Genomic DNA, 21,432 nt, shown 5'->3' with positions numbered 1-21,432 from the left:
GAGTCACTCTCTGACTTAACAATCAATCATTAAAGCCTCTCAAGTGTCAACTTACACCTGGGTGAAGTGAGTTCAGTAACCTGTGTCCATGCAGCAGATATAGGTCATTGTATTTCACTGAATACCTTTCTATTGTAAGGGATGTGAGTTGCTTGAGTACCAGGAGCTGGTCCTATATATGGTATTTGCAGTTCTTAGCATACTGCCTGGCCACAGAGATAAAACAAAGCTTTGTTGATTAAAGCAATGACTCAAGGAAATGAAGCACGAGACTGTGAATCTCTTGCAAAATTGGGGTTATCATTTGAAAACAAGTCTGACACCGAAAGCACACAGTACAGAGATTCTTCTTTTCACTTGAACCAAATTTCTGCAGAGGCAAGGGGGCGCTATACAGTCTGTTCCTTACCCAAAGGGAAGAAACGCAAGCCTAAGCTCCAGATCCGAGTCCACGCCATGTTTTGGAAGTTGTGTTTACGTCTTCCTTCATCCCCATCCTTTCCGCTCTAGCATAAGCAAAATTATAACCCCGCACACCGAGTTGCATGCCATTACCAGAGCCTGAGTGCTCCTCTCTTGAGGGACTTCGCCCCTGACTGTCAGTGAATGACAAATCAGAAGTCAGGGTTACAGAATCCACTGGACTTTTCCTGCTCATTTGCAGCAAAGGGAAGAAGCAGAGAATGAAAGATTCTGAAAATAAAGGTAAGGGGCTGACTGCAAAGAGGAGGCTCGAAGATGCCAGGGATGGAATGTCGTCCTAAGGACCATGGACTTGTTTCATTTGCATTAATGGCTGATTTAAAATGACCATATATATTATTCAAAAATTCTAGTTATATAATATCTTTTGAAAAATGACTGGCTTACGGTTTCAAATATTGTGTCATCTAATTTTCCATGTTTTGTAGTACTAAATAACAATATTTATATATTCTTTTATTAATCTTGGCTGAGAAACCTGTTTCCATTACACAGGTTTCCTTCTAACAGCTTTCAGGATTTTGATCATTTTATTTGGGGGGAGAGAAGGGTGGTGATGACAGTAATTTATCATTAAAATATAGGTTTCCAGTGCATTATTGGAGTCTCTGAAACAACTTGTGTGTTCCACAGCGTGGCTCCTCCAGAGAAAGGCTGGCTGCGAGTCTCTTAATGAACCTTAATCTTTTTCAGAACTGTTCAATGGGGAGGGAACGCTGACCTTCAGAACTGTTTATCTTGCAAAGGGATATTCAAATGCAAAGTCTCCTCCCCGTTCCCTATCCCTCCCCCTCAAAAAGGGGATAAAACCCACCCACTACCACTAGTTCTGTGGGAGAGGTGAGCCAGGAGGAAATTCTATTTAAATGAAAACTCCGGAAGGGAAAGGGTTCAATGAAAATGAGCCAACCAAATTTTAAGTCCCGATAACAAGGATTCGAGAGGATTCTGGGGTTTTAAATGTTGTGTGTGTGTGTGGAGGGGGTGAGCATTGGACCCCTGGGGGCGTCTTAAAGGGCCACAAGTAGCCCTGAGTCCAGTCTCCCCCCCGCACCCCCCCCGAGCATGCTTCTGTACTGGTGATTTGCGGGGTGGGGAAGAGCTAGGGTGCAGAGGGGTGGCGCGCAGGGGACAGCGCTGCTGGCCGCCATCTCCTCGAGTTGGTGCTGGGCCCCTGCTTTGCTGAGAGCTAATTTTAGGGTTCCCTGCCGCACCCTCTCTAAGCGCCGAGGTCTGCTTTAAGGAAGCTCCAGCTCTTTGCCCTTGGACTTGGGCGATGGAGGGAATGCAGGCGAAGCCTGGCGAGCGTGCCCAGGACAGCTGGCACACAAGCGCACGCACGCACGCAGGCACGCACTGTGTGCCCCAACTCTCCCCGGCTCTGGTTAGGTTGTCTGGGTGATGGGCACCAACCACACAGGGCCTTAACCTTTCTGCGTGTTGGACAGAAGGGTTTGGCCTTCGGTCCCTAGGAAGTCAGCGCCGGCTACAATCTGGCTTGTTCCAAGATTTCTATGTCGTGATGGGTCATGTATTTATATATCGATGAGCTATATAGAAGGAAAAGAAGGGATGGGGGAGTAACCTGCACTCGATCTGATGCACTGGGGAACTGGCGTTTAATCTCTCAAACTATAGTGAACGCTCTTAAGCAGTCCCATTTCTTTTTCTTTTCTTTCTTTCTTTCTTTTTTTAATTTAAGCAATCCTATTTCTATCATTGAAGCTTTGAAAATGCTGGGAGAATTTAACATGTGCATCATTCACATCCATGTATTCGTCTCTGTGGTTTTGATGTTTAAATTTTAATTAAGCAGCCTTAGTGGGGGTGAAAGCAAGGATAGATGCAAAGAGGACCTGTTTACTCCTTTTCAGTGTGTCATGGACAAATACCACCTCTGAGTTTGTAATCCAAGAATTTAGAATCCATTCTGAGAAGATTGGCTTCTCTGGTGTTGTTGGAGTGTTTGGAGGAAGGGTTAATGGAAAGAGAAGAATTTGCTTATTTGCCAAGTCATGCTAGGCCAGGGACATGATTTAGAAAACATTAAAGCTGCCTGAATTGGAAGCATAGGCCGAGATCAATGGTCAGTAATGTTCAGAATGGAAATGCTGCCTTTCTTAGAGCAAATCAGCGTGCTATAATGTGCAGGTCCCCAGCCCTTTTTATGAAGTACTGACATTTAAAAATTTTTGTTTCACTTTGTACTGGAAAAAGCCGTGGGCTGGGGCTCAGGAGAATCAGGTCCTGGGTTGTTCAGCCACCACCATTGGTGACCTGTGACAAGGCCTATTATTATGTCTGTGTCTCTTAGTTTCTTTATCTCTGAAGTTGGAGGGATGGTAGATTACAATCTTGTTTTTCAGATTGTGGAAGATGGGAATACAACTTGGTGAGCCTTAAGTAATATTTCAGATAGAACAGACTAGAAAACGTCAGAAACCATTGCACATGGTAAGAGTAACTTGTTTCTTGAAACTTCTATTGTATCCATTTGTGTTTATATATGTACACCAGAAGGCTGTATTTTTTATGTAGCATATATTAATTGTGTAGAATAATGGGTTCCCTTAATCACACTCATATATACACTTAATATACCTTGATCATGTTCATTTATCTCTCTACCTCCTCCTTTCCTATGGATCATCTTCCTTTTCCCAAATAATCCCCCTTGTACTTTCATGACCTTTCTTTTTAGTCTACAGTCCACGTATGATTTTGTCTTTCTGAATCTGGGTTAATTCCTTTAATATGATACACTCCAGCTTTATCCATTTTCTTGCAAATGCCATAATTTGGTTCTCTTTCATGACCGAATAAAGCTCCAGTGTGTATTTATATGTTTGCTTTATTCACTCAGAGAACCTAGACTGATTTTATACCTTATGAATAGTCTCACAATAATATGTGTGATACCTTTGATTCCTTTGGATAGACTCAGAAGTGGTAGAGCTGTATGATTGTTTTATTTTGTGTTTCTGAAAATACTAAAGGTTTAACTCAAGGCCTTATGCTAGCAAGTCCTCTACCCTTTGAATTATGCACCTCCAGCCCTTTGTGCATTAGTTTATTTTTTCAGGTAGGGTCTTGCACTTCTGCCTAGGGCAGATCAGAGACCAAGATCTTCCCTAGCTCCACTTCTTACATAGTTGCATTCCAGATGTGTCGTGACACTTGAGACATGGGACACTCCATAGTGATTTCCATGATGGGTGCACTAATTTATATTCTCCTCAATATTGTATAAGGGTTCCTGCTTTCCCTCATCCTCACCAGCATTTGTCATTGGTTGTTCTTTCTTATTTTCTTTTTCTTTTCTTTTCTTTCTTTCTTTTTTTTTTTTTTTTTTGGCTTGAACTCAGGGCCTGAGCATTGTTCTTGGGCTTTCCTCAAGGATAGCACCCTACCACTGGAGCCACAGCACCACTTCTGGCTTTTCTGTATATGTAATACTGAGGAATCAAACCCCAGTCTTTGCGCATGCAGAGCAAGCACTGTACCACTAGGCCAAACTCCCCGCCCCTTCTTTCTCATTTTCTTTTGCTGTAGCTGGGGCTTGAACTTGGGTCTGAGTGCTGTTCTTGAGTGTTTTGTTTTGTTTGTTTGTTTGTTTTGATGAAGGCTAGTGCTCTACCACTTGAGCCAAGGTCTGCTTCTGGCTTTTTGTGGTTAATTGACGTTAAGAGTCTCTTGGACTTTTCCCATCTGGGCTTTGAATTGTGATCCTCAGCCCCTTGAGTTGTGAGGATTACAGTCATGAGCCATGGGTATTGATTGATTGCTTTCTTGGCAACAGCTATCATGATTGTGGTGAGATGGAATCTCAATGTCCTTTTGTTTTCAATTCCATGATTACCACAGATGTTGGACATTTACAACGTATTTATTGTCTATTTATTGTTCAGTGTTTTCTCATTAACTGTTCTTTTGGTTATAGTTTTTTGAGCTCTCTTTATATTAATTCTCCATCAAATGCATAGCTAGCAAATATTTCTCCCATTCTTTCTTTAGTCTGTGGCTTCACTCTGTTAATTTATTCTTTTCTGTGCCAAGATTAATTTGATGAAACATCATTTGTCAGATCTTGCTCTTATTTCCCGAGTTATGCATATATCTTTTTTTTTTTTTTTTTTTGCCAGTCCTGGGCTTGAGCTCAGGGCCTGAGCACTGTCCTTGGACTTTCTCAAGGCTAGAGCTCTACCACTCGAGCCACAGCACCACTTCCAGCTTTTTTCTATGTATGTGGTACCGAGGATCTAATCCAGGTCTTTGTGCATGCTAGGCAAGCACTCTACCAGTAGGCCAAACTCCTGGCCCCATATGCTTATATCTTTAATGAAGTTGACGTTCTGATACCAGACCTGTTAACTAAGAGCCCTAGTCAAAGCTCAATACTGAAATAATAGATTGTGAATTTTATTTTCAAAGAGTCTGTGAAATACAATATTATAGCTTATGTGTATATCTAGCTATCTGTCTAGAGTATATGTTAGAGGGAGGCAGTTTTCTTTAGGTTTGCAGAATTTACAATCGCAAATCAGTTATGGATTAATGTACTTCTGATGTTCTTCAGTATTTCAAGCCTCTTTTGTAAAATAGAAGAATCCCTTCAGGGCTAGAAGATGAGTGTTGACAGACAGCTGAGTGTGTGACATAAGGCACTGTGTGTGTGTGTGTGTGTACTGAGGAGGTGGTCTTGGAATGGCCACCAGACCATGAGAGCTATTTGTGGGTACCAAAGTACCAGCTGGTGACCTGAATATGAAATAAATACATTATAATTTCGAGTCCTTATGCTGAAAAAGACCGCAGAAAAATATATGAATTGTTTAGATGTCAATTCTTATAAAGACTGAAAAGAGAATCAGGCAAATTAAATGAAGTTGACAGGACCAATAACCGAGCAGGATGTTGGTAGCAGAACTTGAGTATTTATAATCTACTGGCACATGACTAGTGTTCAGTAAATGTTGAATTGTGGTTTAATTAATGTCTTCCTTTCTTTCCTCTCTCTCTTTTTTTAAATTACATCTTAGGACAGCCCAGTAAAGTTATTAAACACTAAAGACATTGTAATAATACATGCCCAGTGTATTTCAAAATGGTTTGCAAGCCCAAAAATATTATTTATGAAACAACAGAAGTGAAATTAGGAGTTAGTGAGATATTCGTGACTGTAATAGCTAATTTAATTAACAACTAGCATGTAAAAAGCCTGTCTATGAGATAACTCACATTGCTACCACCCTAAAAGGCATTTTACATAAACAGAATTTTTGTTCATCCATACATAGAAAGTGACAGTCAAGATTCAAAACCAGGTAGGTCTTTTTACCTCTAAAACCATTTCCATGTTAAGCAAGGGCTGAAAAAGACTAGTCTTGTAAAATTTGTAGAGTTTTAAAATAGAATTGCCAATAGCATTCAGTATTAGGTGAGATTGCCTTCTATAAAAAGGAAAATGTACACCTTAGAATAATGATTGCTTTTGACTAATTTTCTAAATTATGTTGTTTGGAAAATGACATTTTAGTTATATAAATTCAGCTCCAAATTTCCTTTCAATAAGTTCTTTGTGTATTTCACAAAATCTTTGAAAATTTTGAGCATTTAAAAATATAAGGTCAGAGAAAATATTTTTATTCTTCCCAAGGTTTCATTTCTTTTCTATGTTTGCTATGACTTCAGAATAACAAACATGAGATTTTGTGAGCAAATGAGGGGTATGTCTAACATTTTAATGTGGTAAAACTAGGACTTGAGTGCTGTATATGAAAGTACATACTGAAAGATCTTTTCACTGAAAGTTACAGAATATGATCATTAGAATATAGGTTATATCCAAACTTTTGGGGTCTACTTAAAAATACATATTGTGTGGGGCTGGTAGTTTGGCCTAGTGATAGAGTGCTTGCCTAGCATGCACAACGACCCTGTTTGATTCCTCAGTACCGCATATATAGAAAAGCCGGAAATGGTGCTGTGGCTCCAGTGGTAGAGTGCTAGCCTTGAGAAAAGCCCAAGGACAGTGCACAGGTCTCGAGTTGAGTCCCCAGGACTGGCAAAAAAAGAAAAATACATATCGTGTCCATTTGTTACCCTGTAATTGGAAATAAAATAAAAATAAGAGAATACAAATGTAATTTTTTCCCTTGACCATGACATTTTGATAGTTTTAGAGAAAATACAAATTCTGTTGAGGAGTTTTGTCATTGCTACTTTGAATGGTGGGGCTTGGGAAATGGTACCTTAGAGAAGGTGATGTGCAAATGACTGGAATTTCTCAGTTTCACGATCATTATGTGGTAAAGGTGAGATTAGAGATTTGTCTACACCAGTGATCTTCAGTAGGAATGGTACAGCCTCCTGGTGCCATGGCACCAGAGATATGGCAAATATGTTTTAAAATTGTCCCATGATTCAGAGGCTGTATCATGTTTTTGAGCTGAAATGGGTAGAGATGCTAGAAGTCCTGCAATTTCCTCTACTTTTCATTGATTAACTAGTTAGCTTGTGTCCTTTGCAACTCTCAGGTCTTTTGCTTAGGAGATAGACAAAAACCTACACTTTTTTGAGCTTAGAACATGTTTTGGTTATGCATATATATGCGTATATATATGTGTGTGTGTCTACACACATATAAATTTCCAAGATTAAAAAACTGCTGTGGCAAGTCTAAAGAATACTGTACATAATTCTTTTTTAGAAAAATCACTCACTCAAAACCATACTGCTTATGTTTGGGGACCAGTGCCCCTGCTCATTCAGTGTGCATACATGTATGAGTATGAGACTGCTATACTGTGTCTTTTTTTTTTTTTGGAACTATTAACTTCTTTATTTAGTAGTGAGGTTTGAATTCTGGATCTCATGCTTAATAGGCAAGCTCTCTACCACATGAGTTACATCTCCAGATCTATTTTTTTTATTAAAGAATTAGCATTGATTTTTACATCATACTTCAAATGATGTGTTTAACAAACAAGTATACGCAGATATTGAGTCATCGCTCTTGTACTGTCTGGATCTAATAGCCACATATTAAGGATACCATGCGCCTTTTGTTCCTTTGGTCTTGACTTATCTCCCTCAATATAATTCACTCTAGATTCATCCTCCTCCCCGTGAATGCCATTATTTTATCTTGTCTGTTGGCTATGTAGAATGCCATTGTATATGTATATACCACATTTTCTGTATCAATTCATCTGCAGTAGGGCATCTGGGTCGTTTCCATCGCTTGGCTATTGTGAATAGTGCAGAGATGAACATAGCTGAGCATATACTGTCTTTTAATGTGATTTGGCCTAAGCAATTCCATATTGAAATACATGTTATTTTATTATAAATACCTTATTTTATCTCTCCTCTACATTGCAGTTGAAATACAATATACGTATATTTATTTGTCTAATATTTTGTGTTAGGCAGGTTATTTCATGTTTGAATTTTCTCAAAATATTAAATACTTTTCTGTTCATATTTTGCACCAAATTTATTATTTCATTTAACCTATTTTTAATTTTGTATTCATGTATTATATGCATTTGTATTGTTTATAAATGCATGTATGTTGCTTGCATATTTATGTATTTTTGTACTTATATACATTTGAGATTAAACTGAGTAGCAAAATGACTTGATTTTGACTCCCTTCCTATTTTAAAAGTGATGGAAACGACATTAAAGCTTTTGGGTATTATATATTCAATTCCGTATTTCTGGCCCCTATAAAGAAAGATTTCCACAATCCTTAACAATAGGATTAAGCTGATCATGAACTACTCTCATTAAATACCACAGATTCTAGGACATATAGGTAATTCTGCTACAAAAAGCAATGTCACTCATCAATTTTTTTTTTTTGTGCTACTGGAACTGGCACTTTAAAATTTCAGTTTGGAACTGTTCCTGGGGAAATAGAAATTTACTCCCCCCCACCCCCTTGTCTGACTGTCTGTCTGCCTCTCTCTTTCTTCCGTTCCTTCTTCCCTCCCTTCCTTCCTTCTTTCTTTTGCTTTTTTTCCCTCTAGCTCAGAACAAAATGCAATTCACCACATCTGGCCTTGTGAATTTCCTGCCTCTACTTTGGAATGCTGGGAGAAGAGGTTTATACTACCATATCCAGCTTATAATTTATTTTTATATGTTGACTTTATTTCAATGATCTTGGTAAATTGGATGATTTATTTTAATAGTTTTTAAATTAGGGGTTTATTATGTAGACAATTGATTTTCTGCAAATATTGGCAGTATTTTTTTTGTTCCTTTCCAGTCTTTGTACTTAGGTATACAATCATTCAAACTTATGTTTTCTAGGAATTCGTGCATTTTTGGAATTTTCAAATGTCTGTAGGTTCTGAGATCTTGTCCCTATTTTCATTTCTGATCCTGATATTTCTTTTTTCAAATATTTTTAGTTGTAATTAATAGAAAGGTTACATTATATTCACCAGATAGAAGGTGCATTACTTCATATACGTTGATACCCTTTCTCATGTTTTCTGATATTTCTATTTCTTATTTTGTGAATTCTCACTTATTTTGATGTATTACCCCTACGGTCTTATTAAGTTTAGCAAGTTTTGAAATCTTTAACTCCATGGTTTTCTGTATTATACATTTACTTTATAATTTACCAGTTTCTGATTTATCTTTTATTATTTCTTTTTATATACTTTGGCTATAATTTTGGAATTTTCTTTAGTATCTTGAGATTTAGACACATAATTTTTTATTACCAGAATCATTTTCTTTTTTAATGGTTTTTGTTTAAGTAGTTTTACAAAGGAGTTGCCATTTAAGAGGGCAGATCATGAATACAATTTACCTTGAGCAATGATACCCCTTTTAAAACTATTTTCATTTAAGGGTATAAGTTTTCCTTTGAAAAGAGCATTTGATGCATCCTATATTAGGTCATAATTTTTGTCACTTAGTTTAAAATAATTTATAATTCCAATTGTGCTAGATTTTATTTGACTCAGAATGTCATAGAGGAAAGTACATCCTAGTTTCTAAGCAATGGAAGAGACTTTCTTTATCTGCTTCAGCTTGCTTTCAAAGTGAGGAGAACATATTTTGGATGATTTTATCTCCAAGATTTTTTTGAGACATGATGCTTTGATGTCCTGAATATGGTCAGATATTGTATATGTACACAGATTTTGTATATGTATGTATATGTGTGTATGTGCATGTATACACAAGCTACATGCATCTGTGTGTGTGTATGTGATTACCCTGATGTTTTTACTTCATTATATTTCAGCCAATGTTTGAATATTAACTCCATTTATTGTATTTCCTCTTCCATCTCACTTTCTGCCATTTATTTATTTATCTTTTTCATTGTCAGGATAATGTATAGAGGGGTTACAGTTATATTCGTCAGGTAGTAGGTGCATTACTTCTCACACATTGCTACTCCTCATGTTTTTGTCCCCATTTCCCTTCCCCCACCCTTCCCAATAATCTTTTCCCCCCCTCTTTCCTTCCCTATTTCAAATAAACATATATACAATATACCAGGTAACAAGGTCAGGTCCAATAACAATATGAGATTAACCACAAGGGTAACAAAAGAGAAGAGAAATAACATAGTACATTAAGAACAACAATCACACAAGATAAAGCTCTTGTTTCCATATTTTAGAGTTCCTTTCATTTAGTCTCATCCTATGTGACCTTATGTACCTAGGTTGTGAGCCATTGTAATCCTGTACTAGGAGAGTCCTAGATGATTACTATAAATGAGGGAAACCATTGACCCTAAGTTCCTTTGGGTCTGGCTTACTTCATTTTATATGATTTTTTCCAAGTCTTTCCATTTCCTTACAAATGGGGTGATGTCATTCTTTCTGATGGCAGCATAGAATTTCATTGTGTATAAGTACCACATTTTGTTGATCCAATCATCTACTGAGGGGCATCTGGGTTGATTCCATATCTTCACTATGGTAAATAATGCTGCAATGAGCATTGTTGTGCTAGTGGATTTAGTATGTCTTGTTTCTGGACATTTGGGTAAATGTCAAGTAGTGGAATTGCTGGGTCATAGGGGAGCTCTATGCTTAGTCTTTTGAGGAATCACCATGCTGTTTTCCATAGTTGTTGAACCAGTTTACATTTCCACCAACAGTGTAGTAGCCATCCTTCCTGGCCACATCCCTGTTAGTATCTGCTGTTATTAGATTTCTTGATAATGGCCATTCTAACTGGAATGAGGTGGAATCTCAAAGTTGTTTTGATTTACATTTCTTTTATGGCCAGAGATGTCGAGCATTTCTTCATATGTCTATAGGCCATTCTTATTTCCTCTTCAGAGAAAGCTCTCTTTAAGTCTTTAGCCTACCTTTTAATGGTTTGGTTGTTTCTTTGAGGATTTGTTTTTGAGAGAGTCAATTTTTTAGCTGTAGGTATATTTTAGATATGAGGCCCTTGTCTGTTATATGGCTATTGAAGATATTCTCTGTGGGCTTTCTGTTTAACTTGCTAGCTATGCCCTTTGCAATACAGAAACTCTGCAATTTAATGCAGTCCCATTTGTCCTAACTTTCTTTAATTTGTATGTTTCTGGGTCTTTATTAAGAATGTTTCAACCTGTGCCAAGGAGATCTAGTGTATGTCCTGTTCCTTCTAGTGAAGTTTTCAGGGTATCTGCTTTTAGCTCAAGGTCTTTGATCCATTTGGAATTAATTCTGGTGCAGGGTGACATAGAAGGATCCAACTTTAGGGGCTGGGAGTTTGGCCTAGTGGTAGAGTGCTTGCTTAGCATGCATGAAGACCCAGGATGGAGTCCTCAGTACCAGATGCATAGAAAAAAACTGCAAGTGTGCTGTGGCTCAAGTGGTAGAGCTCTAGCCTTGAGAAAACACAAGGACAGTGCTCAGGCCCTGAGTTCAAGTCCAGGACTGGCAAAAAGAAAAACTCAAAGAATGATCCAACTTTAGTTTTCTGCAGGTGCTTAACCAGTTCTGCCAGCACCACCTGTTGAAGAGGCTGTCTTTCTCCCATTCTGTTGTTTTTGTCTCCCTTGTCAAAGATTAGGTGGCCATAGGTCTGCGGGTTGATTTCTAGGTCATCAGTTCTATTCCATTGGTCCTCAGGCCTGTTTTGTACCAGCACTTAGCTGTTTTGATTAAAATAGCTTGTAATAGAGTCTAAAGTTTGGTATTGATATTCCTCCAGTGCTGTTCTTTCTGTTAAGTTTTTTTTTTTGTTGTTATACAGGGTCTTTTATTATTCCATGTGAAATTTTGGATTGCCTCTTCTATTTCCTTAAAGAGTGACATTGGGATATTGATGGGTATTGCGTTGAATTTGTAGATAGCCCTTGGCAAGATTGTCATTTTCATGATGTTAATTCTTCCAATCCAGGAGCATGGGAAGTTTTTCCACCTCCTCAGGTCCATTTTAATTTCCTTTTTCAGGTTTTTAAAGTTTTCATCATAAAGGTCCTTTACATTCTTGGTTAAATTGAGCTGCCATTTATTTTTATTTTATTTATTTCTGTCAGTCATAGGGCTTGAACTCTGGCCTGAACACTTCTGTTTTTTTTTTTTTGTAGCTAAATGAAGAAGAGTCTCACAGACTTTCTTCTCTGGGCTGGCATTGAACTGTGATCCTCAGATCTCAGTCTTGTGGGTAACTAAGATTGTAGATGTGAGCCATAAGCACCTGGCTCTGCCTTTTTTTATTTTTATTTTTGTCAGTCCTTGGGGCTTGTACTCAGAGCCTGAGCACTTCCCTTGGGCTTTCTCAAGGCTAGAGCTCTATCACTTGAGCCACAGCACCACTTCCGGCTTTTTCTATGTATGGTACCTGGGAATTGAACCTGAGTCTTTGTGCCTGCTAGGCAAGCACTCTATCACTAAGCAAAACTGCCTGGCCATCTGCCTTTTATTATTTTTTATTTTTTCTGATATTTTTTATTCTTTAATTTTTTCCTTTATTAATGTTGATTTTTCATCATATTTTAAATGACAGGTTAACAAACGAATGTTCAAGAAGGGAATCTCTATTTACAATCACTGGGACTTAGTATTTAGAACTTAATCAAAATTCGGCTAGGGGTTTGTATGTCATAGAAACATATCTGCCTTTTATTTTTATAATTAATTTTTGTATGTGTATTTCAGTTCCTATGAGAGATTGAAACTATTGCTTTGTAAAATACATATAAAATGTAAAATGTATTATTAATACATCTTGTTACTTTTTCTTGCATATGTATAGAGAGGTTGCAGTTAGTTACCTAACTCAGGTAATTAGTATAATCCTTTTTTTTGAACAGTTCTGCCTCTTCTCTTGTTCTATATATTTTTTAAGTTTGCATATTTACCACATATTTACTCCATTCCTACAGTTACTCCAATCCTGCAATACTCCAATTACTCCTACATTACTCCAATCCAACACATTTATTCCATTCATTGTTTTTCCTTTCTAAACTTCTATTTGTTACCTCAAAGATATTTAGTAGTTCTTCTATTGTTAGAAAAATAGTCACAGTTTTTGTGAAATGGAAATGAACTAATTTTGTCTTTGTTTTTTTAAGGGGAATTTCACTAATAAGCATAGTGGGATACATCCCACTATAATCCCAGCTAGTAGGACAGATCTCTAGAACTCAGCTGCTCAGTGGTAGCCTTGATGGTCAAATAAGACATCATAAAGTTGTCTGTCCATCTGTCTGTCTCTTTCTTCCTTCCTTTCTTCCTCTCTCTTTTCCTTCCCTCCCCTCCATGCCTCTCTCTCTCTCTTCTCCTCCCCCCCTCCCTTTCTTCTGCTTCCTCTTGCCCTTCCCTTTCCTCTTGACTAAGGATTAAGCTCAGGGCCTGGCACTTACTAACTTGAATCATACCCCCAGACATTTTGGTTTTATATGATTTTCAGGTATGATCTTAAGTTTTTTGGTCTTCCACTGAGGTACTCTTGCCTCCTGAATAACTGGGACTGCCAACATGGGCCACCACACCAGTTTTGCCATCTCTTCTTCAACAAACAAATCATTGTGGTTTTGAAAAACAAATTTAGTAATTCCAATGCATGGATACTTTTGAGTTGTTTATCTTTTCTGTTTTTCTTGTTGGTGTTCTTTACAAGTGGAAGACTTGAATTAAATGTTCCGTATTTTGTGTGGAGGACTCTGGATGATGTCATCTTCCTTCTTACAGTATACAATGCAACTGGCACCCAGTCTAATTAATACTGCTTTGCAGCTGGTTAGACGTTGGTCTTCTTGTGTTTCCTCCTGAGAGCCTCAGTTTCTTCCTCCGGTAGGCCCCATTGTTATTTCCCTCGTACAGTGAGTCTGCTGAAAGCTAAAAATGTTGATTTGCTTGTCAGCTCTATTCTCCTGGTCTTGTGCAGGTGAGTCAGTGATATAAGAGAAAAACTGGTATCAGGCTCACTTCCCTCAGTTATTCTAGGATGTAGCTTTTCAGTCCTGATTTCTACTTTTTTTTATCTGCAGCCCCATGAGACCATATAATGTTCCTCAGACTTTTCTATCTCTTGACAGGTGTTTTCTTCCTGGTTTCTCTTTTCCTTAACTTAGGCCAAAAATCTGCAAAGGCCTTAAGTGGGAAAAAGTTTCAAAAATTTGGCTTTTTTCCTCTTTCTAAAATCTGGCTTTTCAAGCTTGGCCAATTAGTAGCTTTCCCCTTATTTCAATATTTTCAGATGTTTTTGGGGTTGATGTGGCTTTTCTAGCCCTCAGAAGAACTGTAGGTTTACTGCTATCTATTCTGTTATGACTGCATGCTTGACCTGCCTATGCAATTTACAAATGTGAACTTTGTTTCTTAAAAACTGAAAGCAGTCAGGAGGGGGGGATTGGGGGGGGAGTTGGGGCGGGGAGGGTAATGGGTACCAAGACATGAGAAAGGGTATCAATGTATGTGAATTAATGCACCTTCTATCTGGCAAATATCATGTAACCTTTTTATTAATTACAATAAAAAAATTATAAAAAAAAACAAAAAAACAAAACTGAAAGCAGTAAGTAAAAAAAAAACTCCAAGATAACATCTTATGTTAATAACAAAGGACATATACGGTTGAGTCTTGTTACTTTTTCTTGCATATTAAAGGCTTATCCATATCTTGCCCTACATTTTCTTTGAAATGTTTACAGATTTGTGTCATCCTTCTGGAGAGTATGTATGCTAAAAGAACTTTTTAGTTTGTAATGTCTGGGTCTTCCATTCCAATGTTTAATACTTTTGTCATTATATGATTCAGAACTATCAGTTCTCAATTTCAACTTCAGTATGATCCTAAAATTAACCAAATAATCAATTGAGTGAATTTTTTTAAATGAAAACTTGGGCCAAACCTGATATCGTAGCTGAGCAGATATTTGTTTTTTCAACGTCTCCCCTAGATTTTAGGGTTGTCTGCTGTGTTAGTTGTACCTTGAGCTTTATGCTTCTACCCATGTCTTTGCCTTCTAACCAGTTTTAGTCATTTATGCAATCATCTCAGCATTGAGAATTTGTGTGCTTGGCTCTCCTCTTCCCAGCTACACATTATGGTAGTTCTAGGAGTTTGGCTAGGATAGTAAAGGATGCTATTCTTATGTGATATGGAGCAGATAGTGATGAAGAGATGGATGAAATTGTGAATTTTTTGATTGTGATTAATAAAAGGGTTACATTATATTCACCAGATGGAAGGTGCATAACTTCACAAACATTGATACCTTTTCTTGAAATTGTGAATTTTGTTGCATGTCTCTCAACTTAAAAAATAATTAAAATCAGCCTAGGAAAACAAGCTGACATTTTTGTTTGATTTTTCTAGATGTGTTCCCCACTCTAAATATGTGTCAGCAGGGGGCTTTGGGATTGGAGTATTGTGGTTATGTGACCTATCTGATGGCTTTTCATACTTGGTCGGTTTGTAGAGACACATTGAGCTAAATGTATGGTTTGTTCACTTTTCTATATATCTACATTGCAATAAAAATAAATAACGAACTAACATTTTAATGTGAAATGTGAAAAAAAATACCAAGGGAAAAATAAAAGTTTGAGCACCACTAGTTAAGTCATTCTCATTTTATACACTAGAAAACAATGTGGGAGCAGGAGATGCCTCATAACTAGGACAGATACTGTGGCTTCTGGCTCCTATTTCTGCCTCACTCTGTTGATCAGAAAGTATGGGGAGGAAAATTCCAGCATGCAGGAATGTTGGAGACGGGCAATGTTCTCAGCATCTAAGTGTACCTTGCATGAGTCAGCATGTCACTTTCCTCTTTTTCTGCTCTGCTCTACCCTCCTGGCCATTTGAAAACAGACACTTTTATCTGATGCAGGCTAGGAGGATTTTTTCTTTTCCTTCTTTTTTTTTTTTATCACCTAAGAATCATTTGATCACATAGGCTTTAAAAAGGAAAAATTTGTGCCTGTGAAGTATAACAAGGGCCCAGCACAAGGTATGTTTGTTCCTCTTTCTAAGCCATTTTTAGTTTGGTGCTGTGCTGTTTAAATTTAGAGTACTTTTGCCAAGTTGAGGGGGTGGTGGCACTGTGCACAAATTGAACCCAGCTGTGACTCCTGCTGCCATGAGGTAGATGGGAAAATCTGGGAACCAGTGCTAAAGGAGAGGGTTCTCACAAGGGCTTGTCTTAAATGGGATGGAGGTGGGGTGAGAAGAAAGAAACAATAGTCTTGTGGGACTCAGCCTATCCAGGATATATTTCTAATCTGGGAATCTAGAATTTAACTATTAAAAGATACATGTTATTTTTTAATTTAATAAATGAATATTAAGACATGTTAAAATGGTGATTATATTAATGTCACAATATACATGTAAATATATATACCACACACATACATCACATACTGTGTTGCTTTTCTCACCTGACAAAAATCAGTTTAAAGGAGGAAAGATTTATTTTGGCTTAGGGTTTCAAGGTTTCAGCCACAGTTACTTGGCTTTATTTATTATGTGCCTTGGTCATACCAGCTTGATTTATTTATCATGGTGACAGTGTGTAGTGGGTAAGGCCTGTCCATGTCAAGGTAGACTGGAAGGAAAAATAAAGAGGGGATGCCAGGGTACTAGCTTCTTCTACTAGACTGTTATCCCAAAGGTTCCACTTCTTCCTCATAGCCTTTGGCTGTGACCAAGCTTTCTGACATATGGACCCCATGATGACACTGTATATGCATATACAGAGACACTGATACTGGGAATTGGTAGTAAGTCATCTGGGTTTGTTTTGCTTCCTCAGAGGATAAATAGTAAGTTTTCTACATATTTTTCTTTCTATTTGTGTCTTTTACTTTCTTACTTTCCCTGTTCATATAATTCCTTTCTTCAGTTATGGTACTTTCTGGAAGGCTTTCTTGGACTTCAGGTTTCCTCTACTTACCTTGGCCTATAAAACACTCCCAAAACATCTTTTGTATTCCCTTTTGTGTATTTTCCTATACTTGTGCTGCTGGATAAAATTTAAACATTTTGTACATCTTCAAGGTATGCTGGAAGGTGAGAGGAGGAAAGGAAAAGAGAAGTGAAGAACGGTGCTGGGATGTGGCTCGAGTAGAGTACTTGTCTAGCGGGCATGAAGCCTTGAGTTCAAAAGTATAGTAAAACAAAAAAAGAAAGAAACAAAGGAAGGAAAGAAAGAAAGAAAAAAATTTCATTCTCAGTTGTGCTCAGAGAAGGGAGGAAAACAAGGAAAGGGCAATGTTTATGAGTTAGGGAGGTCATTCAAATTCCTGGGTTAAAAAATGGTATAAATTGGCCAGTCTTAAATCAGATAATGACTCATATTGTAATCATAGTTAGACAGGTATTTGAGATCTGGAGAATTAAAGTGTTGTTTTTTTTTTGTTTTTGTTTTTGTTTGCTTTTCGCTTTAAAGAATTTTTTTGTCCATTGTGGGGCTTGAACTCAAGGCTAGTGCTCTACCCCTTGAGCCACAGCACCACTTCTGGTTTTTGACTGGTTTAATTGGAAATAAGAGTCTCACAGGGTCTTTTCTGTCTGGGCTTACTGCAAACTGAGATCCTCAGATCTCAGCCTCCTGAGTATCCCTGATTACAGACATGAGCTACTAGCACTTGGATTAGAGGATCACCGTTTGAAGTCTGTCCAGGAGAAAACTTTGAGTGGTGTGTACTTGTTATTCCAGCTACATAGAACATGTAAATAGGAGGTGATCCACCTAGGCATTCCTGAGGGGAAAAGCAAGATTCTATTAGAAAAACAAGAAGAGCAAAAATGTTTTGTGGGTATGGCTCAAGTGTTAGAGTGCCTACATAGCAAGCACAAGGCCCAGAGTTTAAATTCCAGTACAATTTCCCAACCCCCTAAATTGGCCAAATTTTCTTACTTTCTTTTCCTTCCTTTCCTTTCTATTTTTTGTTAATCTTTCTGTGTTTAGTTCAGTGGATGAAAGGATTATTTTAATTTAAAAAAGTTTATTTATTATGTGCTTATTTAGTTTTGCTCTTTTTAATTATCTGTAGGAGTTGTACAAAGGAGTAGCTATTTAACACAGCAGTTTATGAGTATAAAGCATCTTGATCAATGCTACCCTTTCAACATTCTCACCTATTTCTCCTCTGCCCACCCTCACTCTTCTTAATTTTGTAGAATATACATTGAATTCTTGACTACCTATTCCTACCTTCTCTTCTCCTCTTTATTTGTTTCTGCCTTTTTCCTTGACCCCACTCCACCCCTTTCAAGTACATGCTTCCTGGTGTTTATTTTGTTGAATATTGATGGACTTTGCCTGTCTAAGGAATTACACTATTTGAGTTCTCCTTCGAATCTACCATATTTCTGTTAACTTATTCGTGTACACTTGCATAGCACCCAATGTATTTACTTGTAATTCTATAAGCTAAATTTAGCTTGAACATTTAAAAGAAAACATGCATCAGAACTACCCTATGATCCAGCGATTCCATTCCTAGCCATTTATCTAAAAGATTACAAACCAAGATACAATGTTTATTGCAGCACTATTCACCAAAGCCACGATATGGAGCCAGCCCAGATGCCCCTCAATAGATGAATGGATCAAGAAAATGTGGAGTATATATACACAATGGAATTTTAATTATCCATTAGAAAGAATGAAAGACCTGGGAACTTTTATGCTAAGTGAAGTAAGTCTGTTCTAGAGAAACAAAGGAAGCATGTTTTCCCTTATAGTTTTGATTTTTAAAAAACATGATACATCAGGGCCGGGAGAGTAGGTTAGTGGTAGAGTGCTCACCTAGCATGCATAAAGTCCTGGGTTCGATTCCCCAGTACTACACGCACAGAAAAAGCCAGAAGTAGAAGAGACACCCACCCAACCTACTTAACTGTCTAGTTACTAATTCAGTATTTCATATTCTGGAACTTTTCCTATCTATCAGAAAGAGCAGGATAGGGGCTGGGAATGTGGCTCAGTGGTAGAGTACTTGCCTAACATGAAGCCCTGGGTTTGATTCCTTAGTACCACATTTTTTTTTTAAAGCTGGAAATGAGGCTAGGCCCTAAGTTCTTGCCCAGGACCGGCAAAAACAAATAAAAAGGAAGAATAGTTTTATTATAGAGATTTTTCTAACTAGGCTTTTCTGAGTGGTATAGATTTTAGACTCTTAATCACAGAACTCACTGTTTTACCATGTACATACATACATATATGTATATACCATATATGATATATGGTATATATATATATACACATTTGTGAGTATGGTGTGCATATGTGTGTGTGTGTGTGTGTGAGAGAGAGAGAGAGAGAGAGACAGAGACAGAGACAGAGACAGAGACAGAGAGAGACAGAGAGGGTATGTGTGCTCTCATGTGGAGTCTTGAACAACCACCATGATAGTTGTGAAATCAATTAACTTATCACCACAGCGTCCCTGCTACCCCAGTCTATAACCCCTGGTTGTTTAATAGTTCTCCATCTGTATAATTATTTCATGATTAGTCAAAAATTAAAATCATGTCACTTGATCACTTTGAGATTGAGGCTTTTTAAAACTAGGCCTAATTTACTTGAGGATAATCCAAATTATGTGTACTAATATTTCATTCCTTTGTATTACTGGGTCCTAGTTTATGGTGTACATGTTTGTTTGTTTATTCATCTATTGAAAGACACTTGGGACCACCCAGTTCTTAGATATTAGGAATATAGCTGCATGAACATCTGTATATAACTTCTTGTGTGTATGTAGCTTGACATTTTACTGGAATTTTCAAAGGAGTTGCCAAGTTATGTTCCAGATTGGTGTACATTTTTATGCTTCTGCAAGTATTGTCTGAGTGATGGTTTCTCTGTAGGCTGTTTTATATGTGACTGTTTACACTTAGCCATTATGATGAGTATATGATGGTAAGTGGGTGACTTTTTGCCCCTGCTCCCACCAAACTAATATGTTGGTTCTGTGCTCAGCTTTCTAAAGCTCTGCAAACCTAGGCTGTGATTTCCATATTTCTTGTTGACCCTCCTAACTCTGTGACCTTGACCTGACTTGTTTCCTATCTTCCCAGCCTGAGTCCCCGGGTCCCATCACAAGCTATCATTGTTTCAGTCTCTCCCACTCCTGATGGGCCTCCAGTGTCCCATCACCTGTACCATCCATTCTGCTCCAAAGGTGTTTCACCATTATTGAGGCCTCTTTCTTATGAGATGACATTTCTGTCTCTCAGATGGATTGATACTATCTAGCTTGTAAGTCTCAATATGTTTCTTGCACCCAGTCCCTCCACATCTTTCTTCTATCTTACATACGCCTGTTGCTTGTGAGGGCCAACTGTTTATAGGCACCAGAAACCCTCTTTACCCCTGCAGAGATGCTGGAGCCAGCTGGCAGCAAGATGGAATACCTGATTTAGGGGGCAAAGATGAGAAAAGAAAAGACAAGACAAGACAAGAAATAGATGGGGTCAGGAGGGCTACAGGCCAAGACCACAGCCTATGGCTGTAAGCTTAAGATTGCAGCTCCTGTTTATTTCCCGTTCCGGTTTTATATAGTCTTTACAAAACAAGAACCTGTCAGGTGTTACATTGATAATCTAGTCTCAGCAGAGAGTGATAAAGCAAAAACACATTCATACCTAATGATAATCAAGTCTTAACAGAAAGTGATTCATAATACCGACGATATAGCTCATAGGCAAGGCGTTATACATGACAGCTTATTTCTTTGTGTGGTTATCTTACTCAGTGATGCAGATCCATGGGCCAGTCTGACCCTACATTTGGCTCCCAACACAGAAGAATCAACCAGAGGGTTTATTTCCATCTCCTCTGCAAGCAATCTCTTTTCCCTATGGGACTTCCTAAGAGAACATACTCACCTCTCATCTCTACTGTTGTGTCCATTAGATCAGAAGTTTGGATGGTTCTCAGGGCAAAGTTCCAGACTCTGTGTTGTTAGTAAGTGTACTGACAAATCTCAAGCTTTAGCAGATTTGTTATTGCAATTCATTTTCCATATGAAACTGTCACTTTTGTCCTTCCTCTTCCTCTTCTTCCTCCTTTTCCTCCTCCCCTCCTTTCTTCCCTCCCTCTCTCCCTCTCTCCTCTACTTTTTAATCTCCCTCTCACTCTTTTGACAGAATCATACTATATAGTCCAAACTGATTTTGAGCTTGCAGTTGTAGCTCAAGCTGGCCTGAAACTTGTGATCCTCCAGCTCTAGTAGGCCAAGTACCAGGATTACAAATATTCACCATCGTGTTCAGTCAACTTTTTGGCTTATTTTTTTCTCTTTCAAAATTTGGGGTTGATTTTATTTGAATCTATAAGAAAGAGTTTAAAAAAGTTTATAGGAAAAGAAAAGTCAAGAAGCTCATTTATACTGAACAAGAGCAGTAGAAAGCAAAACCGGCAACGTCTAAACAAGTAAGAACATTGCTCAAATGGGAAAACTTGGGCTTCACACCTCTTTGATTTGTCAGTATGTTTAT

General features: G+C 37.8%; 1 protein-coding gene across 3 annotated transcripts in view; it reads left to right on the top strand.

Moving 5' to 3' along the window:
* Positions 1-21,432, top strand: part of Dnajc6 (DnaJ heat shock protein family (Hsp40) member C6) — a 135,681-nt gene that overhangs the window by 6,899 nt on the left and 107,350 nt on the right. For 2 of the 3 annotated variants that reach the window (XM_090334678.1, XM_090334679.1), the window contains exon 1: positions 504-705. The exons of the other annotated variant lie outside the window; for it this stretch is intronic. In XM_090334678.1, coding sequence (XP_090190804.1) covers positions 684-705 — 22 coding nt within the window. In that variant the 5' untranslated portion in view covers positions 504-683. Of the gene's footprint in view, positions 1-503; positions 706-21,432 lie in introns of those variants that run through there. 3 annotated transcript variants of the gene reach the window in all.

The sequence above is a fragment of the Megascapheus bottae genome, chromosome 6, assembly GCF_031878675.1.
Source record: "Megascapheus bottae isolate mThoBot1 chromosome 6, mThoBot2.hap1, whole genome shotgun sequence".
Taxonomy (NCBI): domain Eukaryota; kingdom Metazoa; phylum Chordata; class Mammalia; order Rodentia; family Geomyidae; genus Megascapheus; species Megascapheus bottae.
Note: the sequence above shows the minus strand (reverse complement) of the source record. Positions and strands in the feature narration are given on the sequence as shown.